This window comes from Lathamus discolor, chromosome 6, assembly GCF_037157495.1.
Source record: "Lathamus discolor isolate bLatDis1 chromosome 6, bLatDis1.hap1, whole genome shotgun sequence".
Classification (NCBI taxonomy): Eukaryota; Metazoa; Chordata; class Aves; order Psittaciformes; family Psittacidae; genus Lathamus; species Lathamus discolor.
Window position 1 is genome coordinate 25,212,817 of NC_088889.1, and position 14,964 is coordinate 25,227,780.

General features: G+C 36.7%; 1 protein-coding gene across 3 annotated transcripts in view; it reads right to left on the reverse strand.

Moving 5' to 3' along the window:
• Nucleotides 1-14,964, reverse strand: part of PPP2R5C (protein phosphatase 2 regulatory subunit B'gamma) — an 85,437-nt gene that overhangs the window by 19,708 nt on the left and 50,765 nt on the right. For all 3 annotated transcript variants that reach the window (XM_065685260.1, XM_065685261.1, XM_065685262.1), the window contains 5 exons: nucleotides 10,325-10,524; nucleotides 3,858-3,968; nucleotides 3,172-3,264; nucleotides 2,944-3,074; nucleotides 379-438 (listed from right to left, as the gene is read on the reverse strand). In XM_065685260.1, the coding sequence (XP_065541332.1) occupies nucleotides 379-438; nucleotides 2,944-3,074; nucleotides 3,172-3,264; nucleotides 3,858-3,968; nucleotides 10,325-10,524 (595 nt within the window). The remainder of the gene's footprint in view (nucleotides 1-378; nucleotides 439-2,943; nucleotides 3,075-3,171; nucleotides 3,265-3,857; nucleotides 3,969-10,324; nucleotides 10,525-14,964) is intronic.

Below are 14,964 nucleotides of genomic sequence, written 5' to 3' on the forward strand. Positions count from 1 at the left end.
GAAGGTTACTGAAGTTTCATAACCTGTGCTTCCTTGGTGTACCCGCTATGCATTTAGTGATGTTGGAAGAACTTTTTAATTCCAACTCACTGCATTATTTGTATTTGCTTTACCACTAATATTAATTACAGGGGTCCTAAGCTAGAACATAAGACTTAAAAAATATGACTGAAAAAATTGCCACATTCCAAAATGTTGCCACAAGATTTTTACTGTGTTTCTGCAATCCTACACAAACCTTATACTCTTTACAGCTCTGACGTGATATGAAACTATTTTAATCTTGTCTCAAAGCAATCTGCAATTCCCAATTTGATTTTTAAAGCCTACCCTAAAGACCAAGCAAGTTTAATTAATTAAATGAAACCTACAACTTACCTTCCCAGTATTTCCAGTAATTCTGCTATGCCATTGTGATGTTCTGTTTCATAAATAAACCTAAAAAAAAAGCTTTATTCAGTTACTGCTGAAGAGAGACATAAATCTAACACCAAGATCCCCATCTCACATTACAGGTAGGCTTGACCTCCCAGGTTTTAGTCACTCAGTAAAAAGAGAACAGGAAAACACAGAGGAAAAGAAACTTTGTGGAAAGATAAATCAATAACACATCAAGCTGCTTTCAATCTTCCTACATGCCTGCTCTTTTTTTCCCCACATTTAACAAAGCAGCATGCACTTGAGCTTTTTCCAATACTCATATTCTATGCCATTTTAATAATGCAAAACTGAACACAGCAAACAATGCTTTAAATGTTAAAATAACACAAGAGCATCTGGCATAATTAAATGCCATAACTCAACCTTCTATAGCACATGCAAGCACAAGGTGTTCAAACAGTTGCTACTTATGGATCTAAAAAGCTCTTTGCCATTACAGACTTCTGTGCGAACAAAAGGCTCTGTAAAAAACAGAGGAAGTAAAATTTTTCCACGTTTTCTGTTGACAGAGCACTGTAATTCCCTAGGCAGTCACCCTGCCATCCTTTCTCCAAATTGCCTGAGTATAAACTTATTGAGAAAGATATATAAACAACCTTTTATGCAAAAGGTTACAAAAATTTATGCTTGAAAAAATAGTTCTTCTAGTCAGAAAACATTTTTAATTTGAAAATTTGTCATAGGTAGACATATTAACAGCTACTTTTAAGCTTGAATATTTGATACAACTACTTTTTCCCCTTAAAGACCATTTTCATATAACCCAGTACAACAACAATTGCAAGCAAAACTAGAGACAATGATACAAAAAGCTTTGGACTGAATTAACAGGAGCATAAAGGTTTAATAATTAAAATATTTTGCAATAGTAAAAAAAGAGTAATGCACTATCAGGACAGAATTCTGGCAATTGTGGTCAGTGACTAAAAGACAAAGAGCACACATTTCTTAGGTAGAGCACAATAAACTGACAACTTGTAGGTGAAAGTATAAGAAAAGGAAATGCTTTGAAAAATTCTACACATACTCTTTAAGAGCTCTTAAAGAGCACAATCCACTAACTCAAGAAGAATTTGAAACAACTTCCCTCCCTCGTGCTCATGTCTAGGAACATTAGCTTACATTTGGAGATACGGAATTTTTAGACTTCTGACTTCTAAATATTATATGATTAAGTGAGGTTTTCCTTTTAATTTTTCCTCCATTACAACTTGGTAGAGAAAAGTAGTCTCTACAGTGCAAATCATATAATCTCCAATATACATTTCAGATAGAAAACATTTTTTATACAAACTATTACAGATTTGATCTAATGACCAGAACATTTCTAGGTCTTTCAAAAGCCCTGTGCCAGAATTATCTGTGTTTGAATACTTTGCTTCCATTGTCCCTGAAAATAAAGTGCAAGAAGTGGCAAGTAAAAACACTTTTCAGAAGTGAATTTTAAATAAGCTGTGTATTTTTAAATATGCTGCGTTATCTGGTTCAGATATTTTACAAAATTATGCATTTTGGAATTAATTTCATAAAGTCTGTATCTGGGGGAAAAATTTACATCTTTGTTTGAAAGATACACCTGTACTTTACCCTTTGCACATGCTGGCTCTTGACTAGACAACAGTGCAGGCTTACTAATTATGTTAAAGTAGCCCCTCTGTATCACTTCCAAAGGCTTACTTGTTACCATGGGCAGGGAAGATAAGCTCCCTCTACAGCTGGTACTGCTGGGTGCCATTCATGAGAGGGCACTGAGTGTGGCAGCTTTTTGCTATTTTCTTAAAGGGACAGCACAAAACATTAATTTGGGGATGAAAACAGCAGTGCTAGAGAAAAAGGGAAAAATGACGGAAGGAGTGCAAAACTGATACATGATATCATTATTTGTAGACAAGAATACAAAACCTAAACCACTAAATTTAAGGCACCATAATTTTGCATTCATGCTTGACATAATGCCAATAAAACACACACTTCTAAAGAGCTTTGGTAATACAGTGGATTAGTTTTTAATCTTTATTTTTTTTCCCCTTTGGGGGTAATACACACATTCATTCTATGGCAATTAAAAAAATATTTCACAAGCCCTAAATTGTTCATCTCTGTTCTGAGCAGAGAAAAGGCAGTAAATATGTTCCTTCAAGCAAATTCCAGATCTCTCATTCATTCAACTTGAGCCCAACTTTTGCACTATTAAGAACTACATTTTATCAAAGCTCTACTACAACACAAACACCACTACGCAAAAAGAAAAAAAAGCCTTACAGATAAAGATAACCCAACCACTCACTGAATCACACACTAGCTCAAATTTCAGCTGCAAAATTTATGCTGTGTGCAAGACTACCCTAATTTGTATCTCCCAGACCAGTATTAATTATTGTCAAATGCAGCAGTATTTGGTATAAACTTACTAAGAAATAAACACAATTGCTAGCAATGTCTGGGAGTACTTCTAGTTGTATATGTGACCACATGCACCATAATACAAAGATATTGACATACCTATAAAATATATTATTAATTTGTTTCCGGATGTAAGCTCTTAGGCCTAAGAATTTCCCATATATTCTGTGAAGAGTTGTTTTAAGAAAATCTCTTTCACGAGGATCTTCACTGTCAAAAAGCTCTAAAAGCTGCAAAAAGGGAAAAGAAGAGATGCGCTTTACCTGAATCTAACGCATTGTAAAAATAATTTAGAGCTTGAAGTTAAAAAGTCTTTTTTTACCTCACCTGTAATACAAACTTCTGATCAATGTATTTCTTAGCTATATTGGGTTGAAAATCTGGAGATTCTAAAAACCTTAAGAAAAACTCATAAACGAGCTGAAAAAAAAAAACAAAACCAAAAAATAGTATTAGTCTTTTAAACAAGGAATCATTTTATAAGTAGTAAATTACCAAAATTACTAATTAGTTGCTGAGAACTGCACTGGTTTTATGTACCACACAGTAAAAACTTTGCTCTTCCTCTCCTGACAAAGTACAAGAACTTAAGTTTCTTTAAAGTACATTGAAATTCTGCTGAGCTCCATCACAAGATTCTACTCAAATGACATACAGCAATCTAATATTCATCTTTCCCAAAAGTATGTGTTTTGAATATTCTCTGCTCTCCTCTGTCACAGTACCTCTGAAAGCTAGAGTTGTGCCAGAGTCAGATCAAAGCATATGTTCCTAGTGTCAAGCAGAAGCTCATTTAAAATCATAGCAGTTACATCTGCACCACAAGACACAACAAACGTTTAACCTATAATATACTGATTTTTAATATTATCACAGTTTAAATTCCAAAAAAGTATTTTAAATATTGCAGAGAAATGTAACTGACCTGAGACAAACACATAAACAATTCTGAGTCAATAATTTTAATGTAAGAATTTCGTTAAAATTATGATGTCCTAATCTACATTAAATACCTGTAGATGAGGCCATGCAGCTTCTAAGGTTGGTTCATCTTCCTCTGGATCAAATTCTGCTCCCGTTGGATTGGAAGATGGTGGTAATGTTCGAAACATATTAACTGCAAACTGAAATATATGTGCCTTTAAGAACTCTGAAACAAGTGGATTATTAAGAAAAAGACTTCACTGATGGTTTTGACTGAAAATTCTTTTGAACTGTTTTAATTAATATCTGAAAAATACAAGCTATGTAATCCAGTTGTTTAAATACGAACTACATTCTTTCTTAGTTAAAGATTTCTAACTTGGAGAACATTTTCCCAAGCACAAACCTGTCATTTTATGATGGTATCACTCTGATCCCTTTACACACAAAATTTTAAAAGCCAAAGCAAGTGTATACAAAATGTTTACACAAACATGTTATATATATATATATATAATACATATAAATACACACACACTTTACAAGGCTTTGCAACAACCTGCAAAAGTGGAAAGCAGAAGCAGAAATACAAAACAAAGATTACTAACACCTGTTCTCTGTAAAACATCAGTTTCATTTCACACCATAAGTATACACATGGGGAAACACTTCAATATCAGCTCTTCCCCCCAGTGGTCTTTCTGCTAAACCCTGTCTATCTACTTGACACCATGCAAACACTGAAGTGGTAGAAATGCATATCCCAATCCTTTCACTTGTCTGAATTCCCAAACCCCTGAAAATCATTCATCATTCTTGTGGAAGTGGAGCAGACTACAAAGATGAACTGATTTTCAAACTGTTGATATATATATACACACACACACACAGAGATACATTATTTTTGTGGTTTTAAGTACTTGTCTAGACTCATAGTCAACTATATATGAACTGAAGTAGTACTCTTCACAAACCCCTTTAACATGAAGAGTTTCTAAGTCCCTAACAAAGACAAAACACACATTCCCTGTCGTATGGACAGAAACCTCTCTGAGATCCTGTTTTAGGCAAAACAACCTCATCACTAAATTCATGTAACTTTTTTTATTTAAAAAATAATCAGAACTAATCAAGTTTATATCTGTGTATATAACGCATATAATCACAAATGCAAAGTAAACCACATTTGTTGGCTGAAAAAAAGAAATACGTGATCTTTTGTGATAAATTCAGCACACATTCTCAAGAGTAACCTTACCTAGAATGGTACAAGGATTTAAAAGGTCTGCAGTACCTTAAATTCTCCACCTGTGAAGACAGCTAGCAAAACCAGCTGGCTGCTTTGTGGGTAAGAAAGGAATATCTAACTAGTGATTCAAATGGTCATTCTCACACTGTGAGGCATTACTGATTAAAACTTTATTGAACAAGCTGGGGGGGGACAGGTTTCTGAGTGTGCCAGTAGGAAAACCCAACAAAACCTTTATCTGTATATGCAAGACAGCTGTAGCTGTCAGTACTGAAAAAAGAGACTAATTCCTCAACTCCACTTGTAATCCAGAGTATTAGGTAAGGCAGACATTGATAGGAGACAACCAAACTGCTGAGCAAGTAAAAAAGTGTTCTCTCTTTAGCCATGTAAGCGCACCAAATAGAAACTTTGCTCTATTTTGTTGCATACTTGTTATCAAACCAGTACCAAGCAGTCTAAACTGATTTTTGTATAGAATTAAAAACCAAATATATAAAATAAATTCAAATTAGCATATGGTCCCAAACCACCTCCATGACTTCAAAATGATCCTTTGAGATGAATGCCTCAGTCTCACAGCAGCTTGAAATAGAAACAGTGGCATCCTGTCCTTACCCTCCATAGCCATTGAGTGTACTGGGCTCCATAAAGAAATTCTCTTCAAATCTGTTCCTTCTTACAACGCTAAAGTAAATTTTGCTTTCAAAACCATTGCTCATTTTATGCTTCATAAAAACATCAAGGTATTTAAAAGTAAATTTTGGTAAACATTTGCTCACAATGAGAATGGTGGGTATGCTGAATGGAGAGCACATCCTGCACATGTATTTTATCAAGTCAGCTGCAGTTGGCGGCATGGAGCTTCAGCATAAGGCATACATTTACTCCATCCTCCATAGGTACCACAAGTACTGGTAAGAGTTAACACACACACTGCTATAAATATTCTAGTGCTGTAAGAGATTGGAGGTGCCTTTTTACAAGTATTTAGGAGAAAACTGGAGAATACATTTCCTAAGTGTGGCAAAGCAAGAGGCAACAGGGCAGAGAAGCTGATTTGTCAGGAAAAAGAAAACTCTTCATAAAAGGCTACATCACCAGGAGCAGCAGAAACATTTACAGAGCCTTTTCAAGAAAGCCAATACTTGGCTCAGTAAACATGCCAGTAAAGAACATCTCCAGGAACAACTAGTATTAAAAAAAAAAAAAAAAGATCACCCCATTGGACCATTGGAACCTGCACTGAACTGAATGCCTCATTTGAGGATGCAAAGGAACATTTCCCTTATTTCATCAACTGAAAGGTTCCTATGCTGTCAACACAGTTAAAAGAAAAAAAAACACCCAACCCCTAAACCCTACAAGTTTGAGTTTACTTAGAATGTAGCTATTCAGAATGCAAGGTCTACTCCAATACAAAATTTAAAATCTATTCTTTATGCCTCGATTTCAGTCTTTGTTATGCTATTATGCTCAAATTCCACTGCAGCTAATACTCACCTGTGCCATACACACTTTTTTTTCTTAATATAGAAGCAAAGCTTTCTTGCTGATCATTTGAAGATTACTCAAAAGCTCTCAAAGATTAAGCTGTCTCAGTTTAAAGATGCTACTTTGCAGAGGAATGCATTCTACCCATCTTTGGTAGGATTCTGGGAAAAGCATCAGTGCCATATTTCCTTCCCTCTTCACATTCTGACTTATTCTCATTAACACCTCCATTCACAGTTTAAAATAATGCTGTGAATTACCTATTAACTGGCAGGGCTAAGGAGCATATGTACGTGCTGCCCTGCCATCTCGCTTCTGACAGATGGCAGAGCAGACAGTGGGAGGCAGTATGAAACTGCATTGGCTAAATCTGCAAGGCTTACATCATATTCCCATAAAGGAAAAGTCATCCTCATGCTTCAGAATATTCCTTCATTTCTGCAGCTTAGATGTAGGCCTGATACAGATAAAGACTGGTGTACCAGAGTAATTACTATTTCAGAGAATTAGAAGCAAAGCTGAAATATCTTTATGTTCCCCTTTTGAAAAGCATACTCCATCACGCAACTAACAAGTTCCAACCTCGATTTAAAAACAAAAAATTTACAATAATCAATAGTCTTCCAACAAAACAAACCAGGGAGATTATACTTGAAATTTAAAACTCGCTAAGGATTTTAAGCAAATGGAAGAATAATCACGGCCTTCTCTACACGAGCAAGTCTGAGGTTCTCGCTATAAAGAATTAAAAATAGGTTATATAGGGAGCTAGATACAATGTTTTATATTTTTTATTTCTAAGGATGTTAAATGGAAAAAACCCTACAGTAAGTTGTTCCACGAGCAATAGAACCAATGAAGCCTGAATTTGATTTGGCTTGTGTTTTATATCCTTCAACAACAGAACAAACTGCTCAAATCAAGGTGCATCATCTCTCAGTGAAGGCACAACACAAACCTGAAACTCTTGTCTATTAAGCCACTGAAATTTAGAAAGATTACCGTGAATTAGTATCAGTGAGCCCTTTACCCTTCTGTCAAATGCCTGATATTTTTCATAACTTCTCAGCCTTCTGACCAAACAGACAAGACACAAGCTGCAGTCTCATTTCCTCTAAGGCAAATTTCCCTCAGAAGTACTAAGTAAACATAGCTTAAACACAACAGCTCCCCAGCTCCTCCCCCCTCAAACAACACAACATCTTATCAAATTTATGAAGTTTTAGTCTTTATGAAAGCTTGGCTAGCATGCCAAAATTCCCTCTGTGCTGTTAGCACAAGACAATGCTTGACTCCAAAGGACATAACTAAAGAGAATGGGAAAACAAAAAAGGAAAAGCAAACAACCTGCATTTTACTGCTTTACAGACATGTCTGTTGTAATGGTAGTTATGTACCCTGTTTTTCTGGTAGCCTATTTTGTGTAGTGCTGGAGAGTATTTTCAAACAACTAGCATAAGAGATAGTGCTACACATTTTCTCCTCTCTTCTCCTGAGCAGCCTGACTGAAGCCTGACATGAACAGCTTTAAGTGACAAGGTACATAATCTGAAAGTCTTCTATGTCTGTGTGAATAAAGCCACCCTAATATCTAAATTGAGTCACAAGTAGTATGCTTCTATTCACAGTAGCATTTCCTACTCTAGACCAAAGATAAAAGAAACCAAACAAAACCTCACATCTGCAAAACACCCAAAACAAAAATGTAACTACAGGAGGAACATAGCTGTTTCAGAACAGAAGGCAAAAAAACCCCAAACCTGTTCTATAAAAGAAGCTTAAGAAAACCTCCTATCTGAATTTAAGCTCAAAATACTAGTCCAGGGACTTACATAGCCTACTGCAGTGCTGTGTAAGTCCCACACAAGGGAACCCAACACCCTTCAGAACCTTGCACATAATAAACATCTTAAATTCACCAAAAGTGTTGTCAAACAGGTGGTGCATGCTCCCAGCAAAACACCACCAATTAAAATAGCAGCCAAATTCTGCACCAAGATTTAGTAAACTGACCGAAGTGCAGACTTCATTACCATTAGTTGTGCCTGAAAGCAAAGAAAGTTTATATTCTCCTCAGCCAAATATATTCTGGCCATAACCGTTTGATGAAATACGATAATGCAGGCACGTAAGGCAAAAGTTATGGAATTATGGGCAGTTAAGACTTCTTACACAGAGCAAATGCTCATGTCTGACTTAGATATTCAAGAACTCGAGCTCCATTTTACCTAAATGAAGTCTCAGCAAGCTTATTCTCTTCCATAACTCCCCTTTCACCAGTGTCAATTATTCCAAAACAAGCAATCAATTACCAAAAAACAGATACAAACAAGCTATCAAGACATGGAAAAAGCCATGATCCTACATCTCCTCATTAATCATCCTCAATGCTTTGTGTACATGTTTGACATCTACAGTTACACAGTCCTACTATACACAGAAGTTCTCATGAAAATAACCTGTGTTTCAGTGAACATTTATGGATAACTTCAAGAATAAGCAGTCTTCAGAATAAGCCATGTCTTTCATACTACAAATCCTTAGAGTCTTTGAATAAGCTTCAAAGTACCCAACCTGGAGTACTGTGTGCAAGTTCTGGTGTCCTCAACATAAGAAGGACGTGGAACTGCTGGAACAAGTCCAGAGGAGGGCCACGAGGATAATCAGGGGACTGGAGCACCTCCTGTATGAAGATAGGTTGAGGAAGTTGGGGCTGTTCAGCCTGGAGAAGAGAAGGCTGCGTGGAGACCTCATAGCAGCCTTCCAGTACCTGAAGGGGGCCTATAGGGATGCTGGGGAGGGACTCTTCACTGGGGACTGTAGTGACAGGACAAGGGTAACGGGTTAAAACTTAAACAGGGGAAGTTTAGATTGGATATAAGGAGGAAATTCTTTCCTGTTAGGTGGTGAGGCATTGGAATCAGTTGCCCAGGGGGGTTGTGAGTGCTCCATCCCTGGTAGTGTTCAAGGCCAGGTTGGATGAAGCCTTGTGTGGGATGGTTTAGTGTGAGGTGTCCCTGCCCATGGCAGGGGGGTTGGAACTAGATGATCTTGAGGTCCTTTCCAACCCTAACTATTCTATGATTCTATAATTGTAATGATGGCCTCAAAATTTTATTAAGTTTGTATTCATGTCAAAGATGCACTGTTCTCCCAGTCCCCTGAAAAATCACCTCAAGCTATAAGGACTTCGGAAAAATATCACATCACACATGGTCAAGAGTTTCTTGTGGGCTCAGTAGTCAGGATTTTCAAAAGATGCTTTCTGTTCTCAGTGTATTGCAGACAACAGCTACAGACCTCAACTCAACTGCTACTCCACGGAACTGGTGTCAAGTCAGCACAATGAGAGCTTAAAGACTCTCCTGTAGTTTCAAGTCCACTGCAGAGAAGGAGCTGGCCATAAGCCCAACAGGAAGAAAAAACCCTAGGCCTAGCTGGCTAGGATTTGGATAGTGAAAAGAGAGAAACAGCACAGGCCTGGACTGTTCACATAGCCTGTTCCAGCAGAACCCTCATCTGCCATCCTGTGGACTAAATAAAGTCTGACTCTTCTCACCTTTAAACACAGGAGAAACTCAATTGCTGGTACTAAATGAGATTATATAAGACTGTCAAACTTGCAAAGGTGATCTTAATTACAATCTATTTTTTTTTCAGGTTTTGGATTCTGCAGTCTACATGCTTTTTGAAGAGCTAGATGTATTTAACTTTCCTCCCTATTTTCATAAACAGCTATTAAAATTGATACAGATAAAAAACCAACCATGAATTAAAAAAATTCAACATAGTTCTCATTGTTAAGTGACTTACCATATGTACTACTTCAGGGTAAATAGGTTCTGTAATCACATTGCGATTGTGTGTGATATATTCTACCATTTCACTTAAAGCTGCTCGTTTTACTTCCTTCCACTTTAGGTCACTTAGTGGATCAGAAACAAAGTCAAAAAGTACACAACATTGTCGTAACTTCTGGATAAAAAGCTTTTCTTGATCAGCAGGAGGAACATCTGAAAAGTGAAAATAATTGGTTGTAAGTTATACTGCAGTAGACTTCACTCATCCCCTCTGCCCAAGACACAGGCATAGCAGTGTTTAAGACTAAAAGGCAAACTTTCTGAATCTTCAAATGTTTTTCAGGAGTATAGTAGTCCAGAGTTATGAGCCACAGTAAAATATGCTGTGCATGACAGTCATGCATACTTGCCTTTGCCAGGAATTGATACTGCATAGAAAAAACATTACTTAAAAACAAACAAACAAACAAACAAAAAAAACAAAACAACACAACCCAACAAAAAAAAACAAAAAACCCAAACCAACAAAAACAACAGATCAACAAAACAAAACACCTCACAGAATTCCCCAAACAGCTCAGTTTGTGGAAGAATATTATGTCACATTTGCATAAATCTCTAGTATTAAAAACAGCATTTAAGCCAGAGCCATTTTTTAAACCTGGCAACTGCCACCTTGCAAAGTCCGTTTTTATATCAAGTGCCTCCTATAACACAACAGGCCGCAGGAACCACATCCAGGCACAGAACAACTATTGAAGATTCTTTCTAAAACTTCACTAACACAAATATTTAGAGAATCTGAAGCAACACACTTAGGATCTTCAACTACTTGGCCAATTTATAACACTATTTTGAATGTTTCACACATACAAGAGTTAGGCTTGCATTAATTATCAATCTATTTAAGCACTTGCAGGAGTCTGATTAACTGTGGCCAGCACTGCAAAGTTAAACAACACTAGCCTTCTAGAAAAGACCATACTTAATAACCAAGATTAATAAGAAAAAAATATCAGTAAATTTTAAAACAAAGTAAGTAAATATCTCATTTGATATTTACTTGTTGCTTAATCATCACTCAGATGCAGCTGGTAAGAAACTATATTGACTTCTTCTGTAATACCTATCAAAAACATTTCACAGGCTTCAGGTACCCTGAGACCAGACTCCCTCATCTTCTATAACAGATAGAAGAAAAAAAAAAATTAATAATTGTACTCTTGGTAACACTGTAATTCATTGCCTGAATCATTGTTATACAAACACCTAACTTTGAGACAAAGGTTGCCTTGCCTTACAGAGTCTCTCTGCAGTGCTACTTTTTACTGTTTGAAAAGGATACCTGGGTTATAAAAAAATAATACCTTTCAATTTTCACTTCACACTCTACGCCTTAATCCTCCCTGCTGATCCTTTGTAATTAATTATGTAGCACTTTGAGGTAAAGTGAAATTAGACTGCACATTTCAAACTTCATGCACAATTGACAAGCAAGTAAGCCAGCACTACTTTTAACAACAGTATTTTCCAAAATAATGAAGCTTCAAAAGAATTCAGTATACTCACAATGACATAAACCCACCAATTATATTTTGAAACTAAAGTAAGCCTAAATCTCCAAGTATAGATGTAGAAGTTTAGGTTACTGTTACGAAAGAACTGACACTAGACTGCCATTTATAAACATTCATGTGTTGACAACTGACATACCACCTATAGCTTACATTTCAAGTTACAGAAGTTATGCCTTTCAAACTCTATAGAGCTTTAAGGCTCATTGCCACAAAAATCTGTATGTGCTTTATTTTTCTCTTAAGTAATCCCAGGAGCAGTGACAATGACTAGCGCATGTGAAATTACAGATCATTATACACAGCAAAACCTTTCACGATCAGAGCCATAACTTTCAGTACTTGGGAAATACACAATTAACTGGCTAGAGGTAAAGAAAGCTGTAACCTTGTTTGACAGCAGCAAAATTCATGTCCAATTAAAATTGTTACATGACTACAGCACCAAGGTAAAGACCAGAAACGTGAACACACCACAGAAAGGCTGTGCAAATTAGCATATTTTATGTTTTTGCATGACTATTTTATTGTTAGATATGAACTGCTAAGACATTAATAGCATGTTAAAAAACAAAGTAAAACTAGATTGCCTTTGTAAATAGTTCTGCAGTTTACACCCACTTCTTCTAGTTGATGACTTTTCTTTTTCCTTAGAGTATTATAAAATGCTATAATCTTCTTCAACACAAGCAGCAAGAGCTACCACAGAAGTATTTCAAGCAGTACTACCGAATATGAACACACACAACCTAACACATGCAGGTACAATCTCATAAACTGAATGCCTGACCTATCTACAGTCCAGTTGATTAGTTACATGCAATGAGTTGCTCTCCTTTAAGTGCCTGACAAACTTCTTAAGATAACAAAAACTGGAGTAGCTCTCAAGAAGTTGCTTTCAAAAGTACTTTTGTTATAATAAACCTGAAGGACATACTTGGTTTAAAATGGCTGGCCTTTTTTTTTTTTTTTTTTAGTTATGTACACAGAATTGTTCTGAAGATTAATTCCAGAATAAAAGCTTTTGAAGTAATAGCCCTGGAGACCATGCAGAATGAAAACGTAGCACATGAAAGAAACCATAACCAGCTACAGAACTCAGTGTCACCAAGCCACCTGGGCCAGTGAAGGCTTCAAGAACCAGGAAGAAGGTGGTAAATGATGGGTGTCCCTAAACACAGCAACAGCTTTCTGGCAAATAACCCAAAATTCCTGTCCAGTGTCAGGAACAAACTGAAGGTACTTTAAGACACACAAATTTTGTATCTCAACACACTTTTGTCTATTTGGATTGAAAACTATAGCAATGAGTGATTTTTTCTGGAAAAAAAGACCACTTAATCAAGTAATTTGCATACTGAAAGTCAGCCACATTTATGACCTAAACGTACAAAGTCTCAGATGTACAAAGTGGTTACCTTTTCTCAATTAACTGTAAGATGGAAAGTGGTTCAACCTGAAGGGTAAACAACACAATTTCACTTCAGGATACTGTGCTATGAATGTATGCTCCACAAGATCCAAAGCCCAAATAGAGACTATAATCATATAAGTAATGGGCATAAAATTACAGTGATTTACAGTACACTGACCTGAAAGGAGAGGAAGCATTAAAGCTATAATTACTACTAATCTCAGAAGTTAAAGACTGAGAACTAAGAGGGTCAAGAAACACCCTTAACCAGGCAAGCCACCTCCCTCACCACTTAACTCTGAAGTGGCTTAACTATTTTAAGTACCTCAGTCACCCATATTCTAGCTGAGAGAGATGTTCTTTATGCAGACTGAGAGCCTCACATATTTCTAAGGAACCGTGTTTTGTTTGTTTGTAGTTTGTCCTACCCCCACCCCCCCCACCCCCGGGGTCTTAATCCACAGCCTTAAGGTGTCTGGATCTCAAATCTCCTGTGGTACTTGTCTGGACTACTTGCCATCAAATAAACATCACCCCTACTTTTAAGGTTTGAAAGGATGATTTCAGTATGACAGAAAAACAGAAGGTGGCCAAGAAGCTGACTTGAGTAGATAGTAATTTTTGTCCAGAAAATGTATGCACACCTGCAGAGGAACTCCAGATGCCCCAAGAAGTTGTTTATCCTCAGCCACACGACAGTGACTGGTTACAGTCTTTCAGTAAACTGCATGGCAATTTCTACATCACCTTCCACTTCAACTAAGGGATAACCCACGACTCCCAATTACTGAAGTTAACAGACTGACTTGAAGAGACTGCCATTAGGTGCTCCATTCCTGAATAGCCATGAGAAGGCTATGGTTATTCAGAATCTACTCCTTACAATAATTCCATTTTGAATTATTTGGAGCTGTTCACTAAGTAGTGGGTTTTGCACAAATGAAAAAAAAATCAAAACAAAACCCTAAGAAAAATAAAAACAAAATCAAAACAAAAAACCCCACACACCTTCACCATGTCCATTTGCTAGCCACTACTTACATTATTTTCACAGAATGTTTCTAAACAGTAGCTTAAGTATAATCCTAAGGCTCTGTATTCAACACTTACCCCTATCAGTAATAATACTTTAAATGAGTACTATTTCTGGTCTTCTGCTGGATTAGTAGCATAGGTTTTCAGAATCTCAAAGAATTTCAGGCCTTCATATGGATTGGTTTCCCAGCAATTCCTGACACAAATATTGTAATAGCATATTTTATGCCTAAATCCACATAATTTACTTGCTATCCTTTTTGCAAGATAGATACACTAGAAAAAGTACTAAAAGAATGCAGGTACTCTGATGGCAAAGTAGGCTTCTGGGCCTGAGCAATCAGCTACTTGTTTTACTCAGATTTTTCAGTTTCTTTCCTTCCAATCCCAGGACATTAGACTAGTTTACACAACCAGCCTACAGAGGTGGAAGCTCTGCCCCTTCTATTTTAACTGTATCAGTACAGAAGTAGCTATTCTGTAACTGTTCACACTGGTAACTGTCCACACTGGTAACTGTCCTCCCTCTGCCCCTGCTTCTCAGCAGGACATAGTAATCATTTTCTACCCAGGAGCTACCAACAGAGTACAGCACCTTGAGAAATTATTTTTTAAGGTACAGCATAGCTA